Consider the following 22,842-nt stretch of genomic DNA (forward strand, 5'->3'; position numbering starts at 1 on the left):
GACCCACTGGTTGTCCTCTAGGATACAGAGAGCTGGTAGTCCCATCCACCACACTATCAGGTGGGTGGTATAGAGGAGATGGACCCACTGGTTGTCCTCTAGGTTACAGAGAGCTGGTAGTCCCATCCACCACACTACCAGGTGGTATAGAGGAGATGGACCCACTGGTTGTCCTCTAGGTTACAGAGAGCTGGTAGTCCCATCCACCACACTACCAGGTGGGTGGTATAGAGGAGATGGACCCACTGGTTGTCCTCTAGGTTACAGAGAGCTGGTAGTCCCATCCACCACACTACCAGGTGGGTGGTATAGAGGAGACGGACCCACTGGTTGCCCTCTAGGTTACAGAGAGCTGGTAGTCCCATCCACCACACTACCAGGTGGGTGGTATAGAGGAGATGGACCCACTGGTTGTCCTCTAGGTTACAGAGAGCTGGTAGTCCCATCCACCACACTACCAGGTGGGTGGTATAGAGGAGATGGACCCACTGGTTGTCCTCTAGGTTACAGAGAGCTGGTAGTCCCATCCACCACACTACCAGGTGGTATAGAGGAGATGGACCCACTGGTTGTCCTCTAGGTTACAGAGAGCTGGTAGTCCCATCCACCACACTACCAGGTGGTATAGAGGAGATGGACCCACTGGTTGTCCTCTAGGTTACAGAGAGCTGGTAGTCCCATCCACCACACTACCAGGTGGTATAGAGGAGATGGACCCACTGGTTGTCCTCTAGGTTACAGAGAGCTGGTAGTCCCATCCACCACACTACCAGGTGGTATAGAGGAGATGGACCCACTGGTTGTCCTCTAGGTTACAGAGAGCTGGTAGTCCCATCCACCACACTACCAGGTTGTATAGAGGAGACGGACCCACTGGTTGTCCTCTAGGTTACAGAGAGCTGGTAGTCCCATCCACCACACTACCAGGTTGTATAGAGGAGACAGACCCACTGGTTGTCCTCTAGGTTACAGAGAGCTGGTAGTCCCATCCACCACACTACCAGGTGGTATAGAGGAGATGGACCCACTGGTTGTCCTCTAGGTTACAGAGAGCTGGTAGTCCCATCCACCACACTACCAGGTGGTATAGAGGAGACGGACCCACTGGTTGTCCTCTAGGTTACAGAGAGCTGGTAGTCCCATCCACCACACTACCAGGTGGTATAGAGGAGATGGACCCACTGGTTGTCCTCTAAGTTACAGAGAGCTGGTAGTCCCATCCACCACACTACCAGGTGGGTGGTATAGAGGAGACGGACCCACTGGTTGTCCTCTAGGTTACAGAGAGCTGGTAGTCCCATCCACCACACTACCAGGTGGTATAGAGGAGATGGACCCACTGGTTGCCCTCTAGGTTACAGAGAGCTGGTAGTCCCATCCACCACACTACCAGGTGGTATAGAGGGAGATGGACCCACTGGTTGTCCTCTAGGTTACAGAGAGCTGGTAGTCCCATCCACCACACTACCAGGTGGGTGGTTTAGAGGAGATGGACACACTGGTTGTCCTCTAGGTTACAGAGAGCTGGTAGTCCCATCCACCACACTACCAGGTGGGTGGTATAGAGGAGACGGACCCACTGGTTGTCCTCTAGGTTACAGAGAGCTGGTAGTCCCATCCACCACACTACCAGGTGGTATAGAGGAGACGGACCCACTGGTTGTCCTCTAGGTTACAGAGAGCTGGTAGTCCCATCCACCACACTACCAGGTGGGTGGTATAGAGGAGATGGACCCACTGGTTGTCCTCTAGGTTACAGAGAGCTGGTAGTCCCATCCACCACACTACCAGGTGGTATAGAGGAGACGGACCCACTGGTTGTCCTCTAGGTTACAGAGAGCTGGTAGTCCCATCCACCACACTACCAGGTGGTATAGAGGAGATGGACCCACTGGTTGTCCTCTAGGTTACAGAGAGCTGGTAGTCCCATCCACCACACTACCAGGTGGTATAGAGGAGATGGACCCACTGGTTGTCCTCTAGGTTACAGAGAGCTGGTAGTCCCATCCAGCACACTACCAGGTTGTATAGAGGAGACGGACCCACTGGTTGTCCTCTAGGTTACAGAGAGCTGGTAGTCCCATCCACCACACTACCAGGTGGTATAGAGGAGATGGACCCACTGGTTGTCCTCTAGGTTACAGAGAGCTGGTAGTCCCATCCAGCACACTACCAGGTTGTATAGAGGAGACGGACCCACTGGTTGTCCTCTAGGTTACAGAGAGCTGGTAGTCCCATCCACCACACTACCAGGTTGTATAGAGGAGACAGACCCACTGGTTGTCCTCTAGGTTACAGAGAGCTGGTAGTCCCATCCACCACACTACCAGGTGGTATAGAGGAGATGGACCCACTGGTTGTCCTCTAGGTTACAGAGAGCTGGTAGTCCCATCCACCACACTACCAGGTGGTATAGAGGAGATGGATCCACTGGTTGCCCTCTAGGTTACAGAGAGCTGGTAGTCCCATCCACCACACTACCAGGTGGTATAGAGGAGATGGACCCACTGGTTGTCCTCTAGGTTACAGAGAGCTGGTAGTCCCATCCACCACACTACCAGGTGGGTGGTATAGAGGTGACGGACCCACTGGTTGCCCTCTAGGTTACAGAGAGCTGGTAGTCCCATCCACCACACTACCAGGTGGGTGGTATAGAGGAGATGGACCCACTGGTTGTCCTCTAGGTTACAGAGAACTGGTAGTCCCATCCACCACACTACCAGGTGGTATAGAGGAGACGGACCCACTGGTTGTCCTCTAGGTTACAGAGAGCTGGTAGTCCCATCCACCACACTACCAGGTGGGTGGTATAGAGGAGATGGACCCACTGGTTGTCCTCTAGGTTACAGAGAGCTGGTAGTCCCATCCACCACACTACCAGGTGGGTGGTATAGAGGAGATGGACCCACTGGTTGTCCTCTAGGTTACAGAGAGCTGGTAGTCCCATCCACCACACTACCAGGTGGTATAGAGGAGATGGACCCACTGGTTGCCCTCTAGGTTACAGAGAGCTGGTAGTCCCATCCACCACACTACCAGGTGGGTGGTATAGAGGAGATGGACCCACTGGTTGTCCTCTAGGTTACAGAGAGCTGGTAGTCCCATCCACCACACTACCAGGTGGTATAGAGGAGATGGACCCACTGGTTGTCCTCTAGGTTACAGAGAGCTGGTAGTCCCATCCACCACACTACCAGGTGGTATAGAGGAGATGGACCCACTGGTTGTCCTCTAGGTTACAGAGAGCTGGTAGTCCCATCCACCACACTACCAGGTGGTATAGAGGAGACGGACCCACTGGTTGTCCTCTAGGTTACAGAGAGCTGGTAGTCTCATCCACCACACTACCAGGTGGGTGGTATAGAGGAGATGGACCCACTGGTTGTCCTCTAGGTTACAGAGAGCTGGTAGTCCCATCCACCACACTACCAGGTGGTATAGAGGAGATGGACCCACTGGTTGTCCTCTAGGTTACAGAGAGCTGGTAGTCCCATCCACCACACTACCAGGTTGTATAGAGGAGATGGACCCACTGGTTGTCCTCAAGGTTACAGAGAGCTGGTAGTCCCATCCACCACACTACCAGGTGGTATAGAGGAGATGGACCCACTGGTTGTCCTCAAGGTTACAGAGAGCTGGTAGTCCCATCCACCACACTACCAGGTGGTATAGAGGAGATGGACCCACTGGTTGTCCTCTAGGTTACAGAGAGCTGGTAGTCCCATCCACCACACTACCAGGTGGGTGGTATAGAGGAGACGGACCCACTGGTTGTCCTCTAGGTTACAGAGAGCTGGTAGTCCCATCCACCACACTACCAGGTGGGTGGTATAGAGGAGATGGACCCACTGGTTGTCCTCTAGGTTACAGAGAGCTGGTAGTCCCATCCACCACACTACCAGGTGGGTGGTATAGAGGAGATGGACCCACTGGTTGTCCTCTAGGTTACAGAGAGCTGGTAGTCCCATCCACCACACTACCAGGTGGTATAGAGGAGATGGACCCACTGGTTGCCCTCTAGGTTACAGAGAGCTGGTAGTCCCATCCACCACACTACCAGGTGGTATAGAGGAGATGGACCCACTGGTTGTCCTCTAGGTTACAGAGAGCTGGTAGTCCCATCCACCACACTACCAGGTGGGTGGTATAGAGGGGATGGACCCACTGGTTGTCCTCTAGGTTACAGAGAGCTGGTAGTCCCATCCACCACACTACCAGGTGGGTGGTATAGAGGAGATGGACCCACTGGTTGTCCTCTAGGTTACAGAGAGCTGGTAGTCCCATCCACCACACTACCAGGTGGTATAGAGGAGATGGACCCACTGGTTGTCCTCTAGGTTACAGAGAGCTGGTAGTCCCATCCACCACACTACCAGGTGGTATAGAGGAGATGGACCCACTGGTTGTCCTCTAGGTTACAGAGAGCTGGTAGTCCCATCCACCACACTACCAGGTGGTATAGAGGAGATGGACCCACTGGTTGTCCTCTAGGTTACAGAGAGCTGGTAGTCCCATCCACCACACTACCAGGTGGTATAGAGGAGATGGACCCACTGGTTGTCCTCTAGGTTACAGAGAGCTGGTAGTCCCATCCACCACACTACCAGGTGGTATAGAGGAGATGGACCCACTGGTTGTCCTCTAGGTTACAGAGAGCTGGTAGTCCCATCCACCACACTACCAGGTGGTATAGAGGAGATGGACCCACTGGTTGTCCTCTAGGTTACAGAGAGCTGGTCGTTCCATCCACCACACTACCAGGTGGGTGGTATAGAGGAGACGGACCCACTGGTTGCCCTCTAGGTTACAGAGAGCTGGTAGTCCCATCCACCACACTACCAGGTGGTATAGAGGAGATGGACCCACTGGTTGTCCTCTAGGTTACAGAGAGCTGGTAGTCCCATCCACCACACTACCAGGTGGTATAGAGGAGACGGACCCACTGGTTGTCCTCTAGGTTACAGAGATCTGGTAGTCCCATCCACCACACTACCAGGTGGGTGGTATAGAGGAGATGGACCCACTGGTTGTCCTCTAGGTTACAGAGAGCTGGTAGTCCCATCCACCACACTACCAGGTGGTATAGAGGAGATGGACCCACTGGTTGTCCTCTAGGTTACAGAGAGCTGGTAGTCCCATCCACCACACTACCAGGTGGTATAGAGGAGATGGACCCACTGGTTGCCCTCTAGGTTACAGAGAGCTGGTAGTCCCATCCACCACACTACCAGGTGGTATAGAGGAGATGGACCCACTGGTTGTCCTCTAGGTTACAGAGAGCTGGTAGTCCCATCCACCACACTACCAGGTGGTATAGAGGAGATGGACCCACTGGTTGTCCTCTAGGTTACAGAGAGCTGGTAGTCCCATCCACCACACTACCAGGTGGTATAGAGGAGATGGACCCACTGGTTCTGTTACGCACTTGGTCGAGTTGACAGTGGGTTTTTCCTGTTTCCTGTTTCCTGTCACAACTTGCAGACTTGTTTACGCTGCTGTGCGTTTTTGTTGCCGATCTTACTTTGCTACCTGACGGTTTTTTACTTTTTCATTACCGTATATTTTTACTTTTTCACCCCGGAGGTTTTATCTGGACATGGTTCGTCAGGACTTCAAACAGCCGAAGCTAAGTAACATTAACATGATGCCTTCTAATTGCAGTCGTTGTATTTATAATATACAGGAGAACGATCGCCTTACGGCAAGGATAGCTGTGCTGCAAGCCCAGCTTCAGACGCGATCGTTAGGCAAGGGTAATTTCAGTGTAGGAAAGGATGAAACCAGTAAGTCTGTGCCACCAGTAAGTACAGATAGTAACGTTAGTATAAACCCCCTCGCACGGTCCCCGCAGCCGGACATCTTTCTCATGGCTTCTGGAGGGAAACGCTGTAGGAATGCTCAACCGGTGTCGCTTATTCAGCCGACAGAAACTTTCAACCGGTTCTCCCCATTAAGCGAGTCGGAGTCGGAGGCCGAGACTTCTCTGGTCTCTACTCCTCCCGTTGTGGGGTCTGAGACGCCGACGGCTCCCACCATTAGCTCTGACAAATTGAAAACCCTAGTCATTGGCAACTCCATTACCCGCAGTATTAGACTTAAAACTAATCATCCAGCGATTATACACTGTTTACCAGGGGGCAGGGCTACCGACGTTAAGGCTAATCTAAAGACGGTGCTGGCTAAAGCTAAAACTGGCGAGTGTAGAGAGTATAGAGATATTGTTATCCACGTCGGCACCAACGATGTTAGGATGAAACAGTCAGAGGTCACCAAGCGCAACATAGCTTCAGCGTGTAAATCAGCTAGAAAGATGTGTCGGCATCGATTAATTGTCTCTGGCCCCCTCCCAGTTAGGGGGAGTGATGAGCTCTACAGCAGAGTCTCACAACTCAATCGCTGGTTGAAAACTGTTTTCTGCCCCTCCCAAAAGATAGAATTTGTAGATAATTGGCCCTCTTTCTGGGACTCACCCACAAACAGGACAATGCCTGGCCTGTTGAGGAGTGACGGACTCCATCCTAGCTGGAGGGGTGCTCTCATCTTATCTACGAACATAGACAGGGCTCTAACTCCTCTAGCTCCACAATGAAATAGGGTGCAGGCCAGGCAGCAGGCTGTTAGCCAGCCTGCCAGCTTAGTGGAGTCTGCCACTAGCACAGTCAGTGTAGTCAGCTCAGCTATCCCCATTGAGACCGTGTCTGTGCCTCGATCTAGGTTGGGCAAAATTAAAAATGGCGGTGTTCGCTTTAGCAATCTCACTAGTATAAAGACCTCCTCCATTCCTGCCATTATTGAAAGAGATCGTGATACCTCACATCTCAAAATTGGGTTACTTAATGTTAGATCCCTCACTTCCAAGGCAGTTATAGTCAATGAACTAATCACTGATCATAATCTTGATGTGATTGGCCTGACTGAAACATGGCTTAAGCCTGATGAATTTACTGTGTTAAATGAGGCCTCACCCCTGGTTACACTAGTGACCATACCCCCGTGCATCCGGTAAAGGCGGAGGTGTTGCTAACATTTACGACAGCAAATTTCAATTTACAAAAAAAAAACAACAATGACGTTTTCGTCTTTTGAGCTTCTAGTCATGAAATCTATGCAGCCTACTCACTCACTTTTTATAGCTACTGTTTACAGGCCTCCTGGGCCATATGCAGTGTTCCTCACTGAGTTCCCTGAATTCCTATCGGATCTTGTAGTCATAGCAGATAATATTCTAATTTTTGGTGACTTTAACACCACACTACCAGGTGGTATAGAGGAGATGGACCCACTGGTTGTCCTCTAGGTTACAGAGAGCTGGTAGTCCCATCCACCACACTACCAGGTGGTATAGAGGAGATGGACCCACTGGTTGTCCTCTAGGTTACAGAGAGCTGGTAGTCCCATCCACCACACTACCAGGTGGTATAGAGGAGATGGACCCACTGGTTGTCCTCTAGGTTACAGAGAGCTGGTAGTCCCATCCACCACACTACCAGGTGGTATAGAGGAGATGGACCCACTGGTTGTCCTCTAGGTTACAGAGAGCTGGTAGTCCCATCCACCACACTACCAGGTGGTATAGAGGAGATGGACCCACTGGTTGTCCTCTAGGTTACAGAGAGCTGGTAGTCCCATCCACCACACTACCAGGTGGGTGGTATAGAGGAGACGGACCCACTGGTTGTCCTCTAGGTTACAGAGAGCTGGTAGTCCCATCCACCACACTACCAGGTGGTATAGAGGAGATGGACCCACTGGTTGTCCTCTAGGTTACAGAGAGCTGGTAGTCCCATCCACCACACTACCAGGTGGTATAGAGGAGATGGACCCACTGGTTGTCCTCTAGGTTACAGAGAGCTGGTAGTCCCATCCACCACACTACCAGGTGGGTGGTATAGAGGAGATGGACCCACTGGTTGCCCTCTAGGTTACAGAGAGCTGGTAGTCCCATCCACCACACTACCAGAGGTGAAACAGGGTATAGAGGAGACATAACTTAATCTATTAAATTAATCAACACAGGAACATTTTAAAACGTGGTTAAAAATAAATAAGGAAATGATCTCAAGAGAGAAATGTCCTCCCTCTATATAATCCTTAAACTTAAAAAATATTTATAATTTCTCCTAAAAAGGGAGATCAACTATTTCCAGTCTCAGGGACTGGACCTAAACCAGAACAACACCAGAACTGGACCTAAACCAGAACAACACCAGAACTGGGCCTAAACCAGAACAACACCAGAACTGGACCTAAACCAGAACAACACCAGAACTGGACCTAAACCAGAACAACACCAGAACTGGACCTAATCCAGAACAACACCAGAACTGGACCTAAACCAGAACAACACCAGAACTGGGCCTAAACCAGAACAACACCAGAACTGGACCTAAACCAGAACAACACCAGAACTGGACCTAAACCAGAACAACACCAGAACTGGACCTAATCCAGAACAACACCAGAACTGGACCTAAACCAGAACAACACCAGAACTGGACAAGAACCTGACACCCTCAGCACACAGGGGGACAAACACCTACCTGGAGGTGACAGCATTCCCTCCCCCAGATGCAAGTTACAACTTCCTGCCATACCTCAACCCAGAGTCTCTCAGAGGGTTCACAACTTCCTGCCATACCTCAACCCAGAGTCTCTCAGAGGGTTCACAACTTCCTGCCATACCTCAACCCAGAGTCTCTCAGAGGGTTCACAACTTCCTGCCATACCTCAACCCAGAGTCTCTCAGAGGGTTCACAACTTCCTGCCATACCTCAACCCAGAGTCTCTCAGAGGGTTCACAACTTCCTGCCATACCTCAACCCAGAGTCTCTCAGAGGGTTCACAGTCGGCCCACTAACACCCTTATCACACGACAGCAAAATTCCCAGCCTACTTGAACAGAGCAATACCATATATACAGTGAGGGGGAAAAAGTATTTGATCCCCTGTTGATTTTGTACGTTTGCCCACTGATAAAGAAATGATCAGTCTATAATTTTAATGGTAGATTTATTTGAACAGTGAGAGACAGAATAACAACAACAACAAAAATCCAGAAAAACGCATGTCAAAAATGTTATAAAATGATTTGCATTTTAAATGAGGGAAATAAGTATTTCCCTCATTTATTTCCCTCACTGTACCAAAAGTCCAGCAAACTGCATGCTATCAAGAATTGCTATAGAAGTAAGGAAGATGGTGTGGAAACCGACCAAAGAACAAGCGGGCAACAACCAATCCAATCCCTGCTAGACAACTTCCTGGACAAAATGTTTTTCCTGCAATAGTGAAGAAAGAAATTGACAAACCTGTCCAACCAAAAAACACAGAGACCGAGAAAACCAGAATGTACAGTTGCATTCGGGAAAGTATTCAAACCCCTTGACTGAAATATCCCCTTTACATAAGTATTCAGACCCTTTACTCAGTACTTTGTTGAAGCACCTTTGGCAGCGATTACAGCCTCAAGTCTTCTTGGGTATTATGTGACCGTGACTGACCCAGTGGCTGAATACCTGACCACCGTGACTGACCCAGTGGCTGAATACCTCACCACCGTGACTGACCCAGTGGCTGAATGCCTGACCACCGTGACTGACCCAGTGGCTGAATACCTCACCACCGTGACTGACCCAGTGGCTGAATGCCTGACCACCGTGACTGACCCAGTGGCTGAATACCTCACCACCGTGACTGACCCAGTGGCTGAATGCCTGACCACCGTGACTGACCCAGTGGCTGAATACCTCACCACCGTGACTGACCCAGTGGCTGAATGCCTGACCACCATGACTGACCCAGTGGCTGAATGCCTGACCACCGTGACTGACCCAGTGGCTGAATACCTCACCACCGTGACTGACCCAGTGGCTGAATGCCTGACCACCGTGACTGACCCAGTGGCTGAATACCTGACCACCGTGACTGACCCAGAACTAAGAAAAGCCTTGACTGTGTACAGACTCAAGAGGGCCCACCACAGACTTACCATAGGAACTGTCAAAACCAGGATGGCTTTAGCACCTTGCAATGCCCTCAAAAAGTTGCTGAATTTCCTCTTTACTTCAGTCTGGGTTCACTCAGCAACCAAGAATTCACAAAACGGGACAAACACCCAATTGAAACTCTGCATGGATAATAAAGCAAACATAAAGTCCGCGTGAATAAAGCCAAAACCCCAAATAATGCATTCAGAGCAGAATTAGGACTAATTATATAAATCCAGAAAAGAGATATTAAATTCCACAACAACCTAAAGGAAAGCGATGGCCCAAACCTTCCACCACAAGGCCTAACCAGCAAGGAGATGAAACTAGAGAAGAGTCTCCTCAGCCAGCTGGTTCTGAGGAGAGGAAGCTAGAGAAGAGTCTCCTCAGCCAGCTGGTTCTGGGGAGAGGAAGCTGGAGAAGAGTCTCCTCAGCCAGCTGGTTCTGAGGAGAGGAAGCTAGAGAAGAGTCTCCTCAGCCAGCTGGTTCTGAGGAGAGGAAGCTAGAGAAGAGTCTCCTCAGCCAGCTGGTTCTGAGGAGAGGAAGCTGGAGAAGAGTCTCCTCAGCCAGCTGGTTCTGAGGAGAGGAAGCTAGAGAAGAGTCTCCTCAGCCAGCTGGTTCTGAGGAGAGGAAGCTAGAGAAGAGTCTCCTCAGCCAGCTGGTTCTGAGGAGAGGAAGCTGGAGAAGAGTCTCCTCAGCCAGCTGGTTCTGAGGAGAGGAAGCTAGAGAAGAGTCTCCTCAGCCAGCTGGTTCTGGGGAGAGGAAGCTGGAGAAGAGTCTCCTCAGCCAGCTGGTTCTGAGGAGAGGAAGCTGGAGAAGAGTCTCCTCAGCCAGCTGGTTCTGAGGAGAGGAAGCTAGAGAAGAGTCTCCTCAGCCAGCTGGTTCTGAGGAGAGGAAGCTAGAGAAGAGTCTCCTCAGCCAGCTGGTTCTGGGGAGAGGAAGCTGGAGAAGAGTCTCCTCAGCCAGCTGGTTCTGAGGAGAGGAAGCTGGAGAAGAGTCTCCTCAGCCAGCTGGTTCTGAGGAGAGGAAGCTGGAGAAGAGTCTCCTCAGCCAGCTGGTTCTGAGGAGAGGAAGCTAGAGAAGAGTCTCCTCAGCCAGCTTGTTCTGAGGAGAGGAAGCTAGAGAAGAGCCTCGGCTAGGGACTAACACAGACAGCTAGGGGCTAACACAGACAGCTAGAGGCTAACACAGGCAGCTAGAGGCTAACACAGACAGCTAGGGGCTAACACAGACAGCTAGGGGCTAACACAGACAGCTATATGCTAACACAGACAGCTATATGCTAACACAGACAGCTATATGCTAACACAGACAGCTAGGGGCTAACACAGACAGCTAGGGGCTAACAGAGACAGCTAGAGGCTAACACAGACAGCTAGGGGCTAACACAGACAGCTAGGGACTAACACAGACAGCTAGAGGTTAACACAGACAGCTAGAGGTTAACACAGACAGCTAGAGGCTAACACAGGCAGCTAGGGGCTAACACAGACAGCTAGAGGCTAACACAGACAGCTAGGGACTAACACAGACAGCTAGGAGCTAACACAGACAGCTAGGGGCTAACACAGACAGCTAGGGACTAACACAGACAGCTAGAGGCTAACACAGACAGCTAGGGACTAACACAGACAGCTTGGGACTAACACAGACAGCTAGGGACTAACACAGACAGCTAGAGGCTAACACAGACAGCTAGGGGCTAACACAGACAGCTAGGGGCTAACACAGACAGCTATATGCTAACACAGACAGCTAGGGGCTAACACAGACAGCTAGAGGCTAACACAGACAGCTAGGGGCTAACACAGGCAGCTAGCGGATAACACAGACAGCTAGAGGCTAACACAGACAGCTAGACGTTAACTCAGACAGCTAGGGGCTAACACAGACAGCTATGGGCTAACACAGACAGCTAGCGGCTAACACAGACAGCTAGGGGCTAACACAGACAGCTAGGGGCTAACACAGACAGCTAGAGGCTAACACAGGCAGCTAGGGACTAACACAGACAGCTAGGGGCTAACACAGACAGCTAGGGACTAACACAGACAGCTAGAGGCTAACACAGACAGCTAGAGGCTAACACAGACAGCTAGGCGCTAACACAGACAGCTAGAGGCTAACACAGACAGCTAGGGACTAACACAGACAGCTAGAGGCTAACACAGACAGCTAGAGGCTAACACAGACAGCTAGAGGCTAACACAGACAGCTAGAGGCTAACACAGACACAGCTAGAGGCTAACACAGACAGCTAGAGGCTAACACAGACAGCTAGAGGCTAACACAGACAGCTAGAGTCTAACACAGGCAGCTAGAGGCTAACACAGACAGCTAGAGGCTAACACAGACAGCTAGGGGCTAACACAGACAGCTAGCGGCTAACACAGACAGCTAGAGGTTAACACAGACAGTTAGGGACTAACACAGACAGCTAGGGGCTAACACAGACAGCTAGGGGCTAACACAGACAGCTAGGGGCTAACACAGACAGCTTGCGATTAACACAGACAGCTAGAGGCTAACACAGACAGCTAGGGGCTAACACAGACAGCTAGCGGCTAACACAGACAGCTAGAGGCTAACACAGACAGCTAGGGGCTAACACAGACAGTTAGGGACTAACACAGACAGCTAGGGGCTAACACAGACAGCTAGAGGCTAACACAGACAGCTAGAGGCTAACACAGAACAACAGCTGGGCCCTCCGCAGGAAGGCAGGCATGGCAGCACGCTCCCTCACACCGTCGCAGCACTACAGACTGCTACAAACTGTCACTGCTACACAGTCCTGGCAACTGTCCGAAAAGACGGGAGGAAGGATAAGGAGGAGGAGGAGGAAGACGAGGAGAAAGAGGTGGAGGAGGAAGAGGGGCAGAAGGAAATGGAACACAGGGCCTACCATAGACTACCACAGCAACTGCTAAAACCAGGATGGCTAAGCAACTTTTATTGCCCTCCAAGAGTTGCTGAATTTCCTCTTTACTTCAGTCTGCTCCTCAATTCACGAACCTGGTTAGATAGGGAGTGTTTCCCTTCCCCTTTACACTGCCACAGACCTCCACAGACTGCCACAGACCTCCACAGACCTCCACAGACGGCCACAGACGGCCACAGACGGCCACAGACCTCCACAGACTGCTACAGACCGCCACAGACCGCCACAGACTGCCACAGACCGCCACAGACCGCCACAGACCGCTACAGACCGCCACAGATTGCCACAGACCGCCACAGACCGCCACAGACTGCCACAGACTGCCACAGACTACCACAGACTGCCACAGACTTCCACAGACTGCCACAGACTGCCACAGAGTGCCACAGACTACCACAGACTGCCACAGACTGCCACAGACTGCCACAGACTTCCACAGACTGCCACAGACTGCCACAGACCTCCACATACCGCCACAGACGGCCACAGACTGCCACAGACGGCCAGACTGCCACAGACGGCCACAGACGGCCACAGACTTCCACAGACTTCCACAGACCGCCACAGACTGCTACAGACTTCCACAGACTTCCACAGACTGCCACAGACTGTCACAGACCTCCACAGACCTCCACAGACTGCCACAGACCTCCACAGACCGCCATAGACTGCCACAGAGCCACTGGCCACTATCCACAAAGAGATCCCAAATAGGAGCTGGCTCATCTGAAAGCGTCCAGAGACACGTTGTGGAGAAGTACACCTTGGTTCTTCATCCCCTGGACGGAGAGTAGACCACCCCAATTCAGAGCCCTGTCTGTCTGCCTTTCTGTCGCAGTGAGGTCACTCGCACGCACACACACACACACACACACACACACACACACACACACACACACACACACACACACACACACACACACACACACACACACACAATACTCTCATGGTTGTGATAGGCTGGTCATAACTCAGACAGACCAATGCCTGGGAGATGGAAACAATGTCTGGAGATTTTTTACCACAGTCATTCAACATGGAGGTTTACCACAGTCATTCAACATGGAGGTTTAACATGGAGGTTTACCACAGTCATTCAACATGGAGGTTTACCACAGTCATTCAACATGGAGGTTTACCACAGTCATTCAACATGGAGGTTTAACATGGAGATTTACCACAGTCATTCAACATGGAGGTTTAACATGGAGGTTTACCACAGTCATTTAACATGGAGGTTTACCACAGTCATTCAACATGGAGGTTTACCTCAGTCATTCAACATGGAGGTTTACCTCAGTCATTCAACATGGAGGTTTACCTCAGTCATTCAACATGGAGGTTTACCTCAGTCATTCAACATGGAGGTTTATCTCAGTTATTCAACATGGAGGTTTACCTCAGTTATTCAACATGGAGGTTTAACATGGAGGTTTATCTCAGTTATTCAACATGGAGGTTTAACATGGAGGTTTACCACAGTCATTCAACATGGAGGTTTACCTCAGTCATTCAACATGGAGGTTTAACATGGAGGTTTACCCCAGTTATTCAACATGGAGGTTTAGCCCGACGTCTCACCTGGATGAACTCTTTGCTGCTGTCCTCGTTTGGGGTCCAGGCGTTGTTATTGTTGTTGAGACGGGCTTGCCGTGGCAACCAGGTGTTGTCGTAGAAGGAGGAGGAGGCCGTAATCTGGGCGTCAGAGATCTTCCCCGACTCCAGACCTAAAGCGTTACTGCAGTGGAAAGCTGGGGGACCACAGACAGGGATCAATTCATCATTTGGTTTGATGGGATCGATAGAGATGATACACACTAACACACACTAACACACACTAACACACACTAACACACACTAACACACTAACACACACTAACACACACTAACACACACTAATACACACTAACACACTAACACACACTAACACACACTAACACACACTAATACACACTAACACACACTAATACACACTAACACACTAACACACACTAACACACACTAACACACACTAACACACACTAACACACACTAACACACACTAACACACACTAATACACACTAACACACTAACACACACTAACACACACTAACACACACTAATACACACTAACACACTAACACACACTAACACACACTAACACACACTAATACACACTAACACACACTAACACACACTAACACACACTAACACACACTAACACACACTAACACACTAACACACACTAACACACACTAACACACACTAACACACTAACACACACTAACACACTAACACACACTAACACACACTAACACACACTAACACACTAACACACACTAACACACTAACACACACTAACACACACTAACACACACTAACACACACTAATACACACTAACACACACTAATACACACTAACACACTAACACACACTAACACACACTAACACACACTAACACACACTAACACACACTAACACACACTAACACACACTAATCAACACACTAACACACACTAACACACACTAACACACACTAATACACACTAACACACACTAATACACACTAACACACACTAACACACACTAACACACACTAACACACACTAATACACACTAACACACACTAACACACACTAACACACACTAACACACTAACACACACTAACACACTAACACACACTAACACACACTAACACACACTAACACACACTAATACACACTAACACACACTAACACACACTAACACACACTAACACACACTAACACACACTAACACACACTAACACACACTAATACACACTAACACACTAACACACACTAACACACACTAACACACACTAATACACACTAACACACACTAATACACACTAACACACTAACACACACTAACACACACTAACACACACTAATACACACTAACACACACTAACACACACTAACACACTAACACACACTAATACACACTAACACACACTAATACACACTAACACACACTAATACACACTAACACACACTAACACACACTAACACACACTAACACACACTAACACACACTAACACACACTAACACACACTAACACACACTAACACACTAACACACTAACACACACTAACACACACTAACACACACTAACACACTAACACACACTAACACACTAACACACACTAACACACACTAACACACACTAACACACACTAATACACACTAACACACACTAATACACACTAACACACTAACACACACTAACACACACTAACACACACTAACACACACTAATACACACTAACACACACTAATACACACTAACACACTAACACACACTAACACACACTAACACACACTAACACACACTAACACACACTAACACACACTAATACACACTAACACACTAACACACACTAACACACACTAACACACACTAATACACACTAACACACACTAATACACACTAACACACTAACACACACTAACACACACTAACACACACTAATACACACTAACACACACTAATACACACTAACACACTAACACACACTAACACACACTAACACACACTAACACACACTAACACACACTAACACACACTAACACACACTAATACACACTAACACACTAACACACACTAACACACACTAACACACACTAATACACACTAACACACACTAATACACACTAACACACTAACACACACTAACACACACTAACACACACTAATACACACTAACACACACTAACACACACTAACACACACTAACACACACTAACACACTAACACACACTAACACACACTAACACACACTAACACACACTAACACACTAACACACACTAACACACACTAACACACACTAACACACAACTAACACACTAACACACACTAACACACACTAACACACACTAACACACACTAACACACACTAATACACACTAACACACACTAATACACACTAACACACTAACACACACTAACACACACTAACACACACTAACACACACTAACACACACTAATACACACTAACACACTAATACACACTAACACACACTAACACACACTAATACACACTAACACACACTAATACACACTAACACACTAACACACACTAACACACACTAACACACACTAATACACACTAACACACACTAACACACACTAACACACACTAACACACACTAACACACTAACACACACTAACACACTAACACACACTAACACACACTAACACACACTAACACACACTAATACACACTAACACACACTAACACACACTAACACACACTAACACACACTAACACACACTAACACACACTAATACACACTAACACACTAACACACACTAACACACACTAACACACACTAATACACACTAACACACACTAATACACACTAACACACTAACACACACTAACACACACTAACACACACTAATACACACTAACACACACTAACACACACTAACACACTAACACACACTAATACACACTAACACACACTAATACACACTAACACACACTAATACACACTAACACACACTAATACACACTAACACACACTAACACACACTAACACACACTAACACACACTAACACACACTAACACACTAACACACTAACACACACTAACACACTAACACACACTAACACACACTAACACACACTAACACACTAACACACACTAACACACTAACACACACTAACACACACTAACACACACTAACACACACTAATACACACTAACACACACTAATACACACTAACACACTAACACACACTAACACACACTAACACACACTAACACACACTAACACACACTAACACACACTAATACACACTAACACACTAACACACACTAACACACACTAACACACACTAACACACACTAACACACACTAACACACTAACACACACTAACACACACTAACACACACTAATACACACTAACACACACTAATACACACTAACACACTAACACACACTAACACACACTAACACACACTAATACACACTAACACACACTAACACACACTAACACACACTAACACACTAACACACACTAACACACTAACACACACTAACACACACTAACACACACTAACACACACTAATACACACTAACACACACTAACACACACTAACACACACTAACACACACTAACACACACTAACACACACTAACACACTAACACACACTAACACACACTAACACACACTAATACACACTAACACACACTAATACACACTAACACACTAACACACACTAACACACACTAACACACACTAATACACACTAACACACACTAACACACACTAACACACTAACACACACTAATACACACTAACACACACACTAATACACACTAACACACACTAATACACACTAACACACACTAACACACACTAACACACACTAACACACACTAACACACACTAACACACACTAACACACACTAACACACACTAACACACACTAACACACTAACACACACTAACACACACTACACACACTAACACACACTAACACACACTAACACACACTAATACACACTAACACACTAACACACACTAACACACACTAACACACACTAATACACACTAACACACACTAATACACACTAACACACACTAACACACACTAACACACACTAACACACACTAATACACACTAACACACACTAACACACACTAACACACACTAACACACTAACACACACTAACACACTAACACACACTAACACACACTAACACACACTAACACACACTAATACACACTAACACACACTAACACACACTAACACACACTAACACACACTAACACACACTAACACACACTAACACACTAACACACACTAACACACACTAACACACACTAACACACTAACACACACTAACACACACTAACACACACTAACACACTAACACACACTAACACACTAACACACACTAACACACACTAACACACACTAACACACACTAATACACACTAACACACACTAACACACACTAATACACACTAACACACACTAACACACACTAACACACACGAATACACACTAACACACACTAATACACTAACACACACTAACACACACTAACACACACTAATACACACTAACACACACTAACACACACTAACACACACTAATACACACTAACACACACTAACACACACTAATACACACTAACACACACTAACACACACTAATACACTAACACACACTAACACACTAACACACACTAACACACACTAATACACACTAACACACACTAACACACACTAACACACACTAATACACACTAACACACTAACACACACTAACACACACTAACACACACTAATACACACTAACACACACTAACACACACTAATACACACTAACACACACTAACACACACTAACACACACTAATACACACTAACACACACTAACACACACTAATACACTAACACACACTAACACACACTAACACACACTAACACACTAACACACACTAATACACACTAACACACTAACACACACTAACACACACTAACACACACTAATACACACTAACACACACTAACACACACTAACACACACTAATACACACTAACACACACTAACACACACTAACACACTAACACACACTAACACACACTAACACACACTAATACACACTAACACACACTAACACACACTAACACACACTAACACACACTAATACACACTAACATACACTAACACACACTAACACACACTAACACACACTAACACACTAACACACACTAACACACACTAACACACACTAACACACACTAACACACACTAACACACTAACACACACTAATACACACTAACACACACTAACACACACTAATACACACTAACACACACTAACACACACTAACACACACTAACACACACTAACACACTAACACACACTAATACACACTAACACACACTAACACACACTAACACACACTAACACACTAACACACACTAACACACACTAACACACACTAACACACACTAACACACACACTAACACACACTAACACACACTAATACACACTAATACACACTTTCTTGTTCATGTAAAAAATGGGGACATGAGGAAAATAAAACTGCAGAATAACACTCCTTTCTGAAGGTCCAATAGACAGATCTCCCTCCGGTACTGACTGGTCCGGTACTGACTGGTCCGTTACTGACTGGTCCGGTACTGACTGGTCCGTTACTGACTGGTCCGGTACTGACAGGTCTGGTACTGACAGGTCTGGTACTGACAGGTCCGGTACTGACTGGTCCGGTACTGACAGGTCCGTTACTTACAGGTCCGGTACTGACTGGTCCGGTACTGACTGGTCCGTTACTTACTGGTCCGGTACTTACTGGTCCATTACTGACAGGTCCATTACTGAAAGGTCCGGTACTGACTGGTCTGGTACTGACTGGTCCGTTACTTACTGGTCCGTTACTGACAGGTCCGGTACTGACTGGTCCGGTACTGACTGGTCCGGTACTGACTGGACCGGTACTGACTGGTCCGTTACTGACTGGTCCGTTACTGACTGGTCCGGTACTGACTGGTCTGGTACTGACTGGTCCGTTACTGACAGGTCCGGTACTGACTGGTCCGTTACTAACAGGTCCTGTACTGACTGGTCCGGTACTGACTGGTCCGGTACTTACTGGTCCGTTACTGACAGGTCCGTTACTGACAGGTCCGGTACTGACTGGTCCGGTACTGACTGGTCCGGTACTGACAGGTCGGGTACTGACAGGTCTTGTACTGACTGGACCGGTACTGACTGGTCCGTTACTGACTGGTCCGGTACTGACTGGTCCGGTACTGACTGGTTCGGTACTGACTGGACCGGTACTGACTGGTCCGGTACTGACTGGTCCGGTACTGACAGGTCTTGTACTGACTGGTCCGGTACTGACTGGTCCGGTACTGACTGGTCCGGTACTGACTGGACCGGTACTGACTGGTCCGGTACTGACAGGTCTTGTACCGACTGGACCGGTACTGACTGGTCCGGTACTGACTGGACCGGTACTGACTGATCTGGTACTTACTGTCGCTGACTTCTTTGTGCGTCATGTTGTAGCGAGCAGAGAAGCCATCTTTAGCCACGGCCATGTCCGTGTGGAAGGACAGAGACAGGATCCCTGTAGACGATGTGATCTCTGGAGGGATCTTAGTTCCACAGTAACGACCTATCAGAGGACTCACTGCAAACACAAACACAAACACAAACACAAACACAAACACAAACACAAAAACAAACACAAACACAAACACAAACACAAACACAAACACAAACACAAACACAAACAGAAACACAAACCCAAGAGACGGCCATTAGAAGCATAGCATACAAAACATGAAATAACATGAAATGTCTTAGCGGTACATAAAACACCAGCTAACATCAGTAGCCTCAGCACCCTATAAACAACAGGCTTTACTATTAATCATGAGGAATTCTCAGCCAGGAAGATAGTTAGTAACACGATAAATCCTATTTTATTGATAAGAGAGACGAGCCCTAGTTTAGGCCTGGGATTTCTCAGAAGACAGGGCAGGCTATATAGGTCTCGCTGGGGAAAGGCTGGATGTAATTAGCAATATTTCTTCTCCTCCATCCCTTCATCCTCCCTTCCATCTCTCTCTCTCTCTCTCTCTCTATCTAATGCCACATGAAAAAAAGGGATTGGGCTTTAATGAGGGGCGAGGTGTTCTTCCTCACTCCGTTCTCTCGTTTTCTGCCACTCCTCCTCTTCCTCCTCTTCCGTCTCCAGATTAGTTCCCTTGATCCCCAGGACCGAGTCATCCCCCTTTCTTTCTCTTCTTTCTCCCCACTAATTGTCTTTTCTAACAACTCTTAATTCCTGGACTTTGTGTTGTGTGATTTAGGACTCTATGGCTGTAGGGGAGAGGGGCATTAGGGGGCATGTCTATGGGATAATGCATTCATCTTGCAGCTCACAGCTTCTCTCTCTTTCTCACTCACTCCCAGGAACGGAAGACCAGCCCAGTATCATACCATACCAGCCCTGTGTCATACCATATCAGCCCAGTATCATACCAGATCATACCATACCAGCCCAGTATCATACCAGATCATACCGTACCAGCCCAGTGTCATACCATACCAGCCCAGTATCATACCAGATCATACCATACCAGCCCAGTATCATACCAGATCATACCGTACCAGCCCAGTGTCATACCATACCATACCAGTATCATACCATACCAGCCCAGTATCATACCATATCAGCCCTGTGTCATACCATATCATACCAGACCAGTATCATACCATATCAGCCCAGTATCATACCATACCAGACCAGTATCATACCATACCAGACCAGTATCATACCATACCAGCCCAGTATCATACCGTACCAGCCCAGTATCATACCATACCATACCAGCCCAGTATCATACCATACCAGCCCAGTATCATACCATACCATACCAGCCCAGTATCATACCATACAAGACCAGTATCATACCATATCATACAAGACCAGTATCATACCGTACCAGCCCAGTGTCATACCATACAGACCAGGATCATACCATCCCAGACCAGTATCATACCATACCAGCCCAGTATCATACCATACCAGACCAGTATCATACCATACCAGACCAGTATCATACCATACCAGACCAGTATCATACCATACCAGACCAGTATCATACCATATCAGCCCAGTATCATACCAGACCAGTATCATACCAGACCAGTATCATACCTTACCAGCCCAGTGTCATACCATACAGACCAGGATCATACCATCCCAGACCAGTATCATACCATATCAGCCCAGTATCATACCATATCATACAATACCAGACCAGTATCATACCATACCAGCCCAGTATCATACCATACCAGCCCAGTATCATACCATACCAGCCCAGTGTCATACCATACC

At 47.7% G+C, this 22,842-nt stretch overlaps 1 protein-coding gene across 1 annotated transcript; it reads right to left on the reverse strand.

Annotated features, from left to right (window-relative positions):
- Positions 1–14,463: 14,463 nt before the first annotated feature.
- LOC123731817 (neuropilin-2-like) lies at positions 14,464–21,125 on the reverse strand. The gene is made up of 2 exons (XM_045711242.1): positions 20,968–21,125; positions 14,464–14,678 (listed from the first exon to the last, which is right to left on the reverse strand). Exons 1-2 carry the CDS (start codon positions 21,029–21,031, stop codon positions 14,479–14,481), a joined length of 264 nt encoding a protein of 87 aa, XP_045567198.1. The 5' UTR covers positions 21,032–21,125; the 3' UTR covers positions 14,464–14,478.
- Positions 21,126–22,842: the final 1,717 nt, after the last annotated feature.

Source organism: Salmo salar, unplaced genomic scaffold, assembly GCF_905237065.1.
Source record: "Salmo salar unplaced genomic scaffold, Ssal_v3.1, whole genome shotgun sequence".
NCBI classification, from domain to species: domain Eukaryota; kingdom Metazoa; phylum Chordata; class Actinopteri; order Salmoniformes; family Salmonidae; genus Salmo; species Salmo salar.

Excerpts from the sequence above, each read along its gene's own strand:
- LOC123731817 (XM_045711242.1), bottom strand. The coding sequence starts at position 21,031 with ATGGCCGTGGCTAAAGATGGCTTCTCTGCTCGCTACAACATGACGCAC. Across the intron at positions 14,679-20,967 it reads GCACAAAGAAGTCAGCGACA|CTTTCCACTGCAGTAACGCT; the intron begins GTAAGTACCAGA and ends GTGGTCCCCCAG.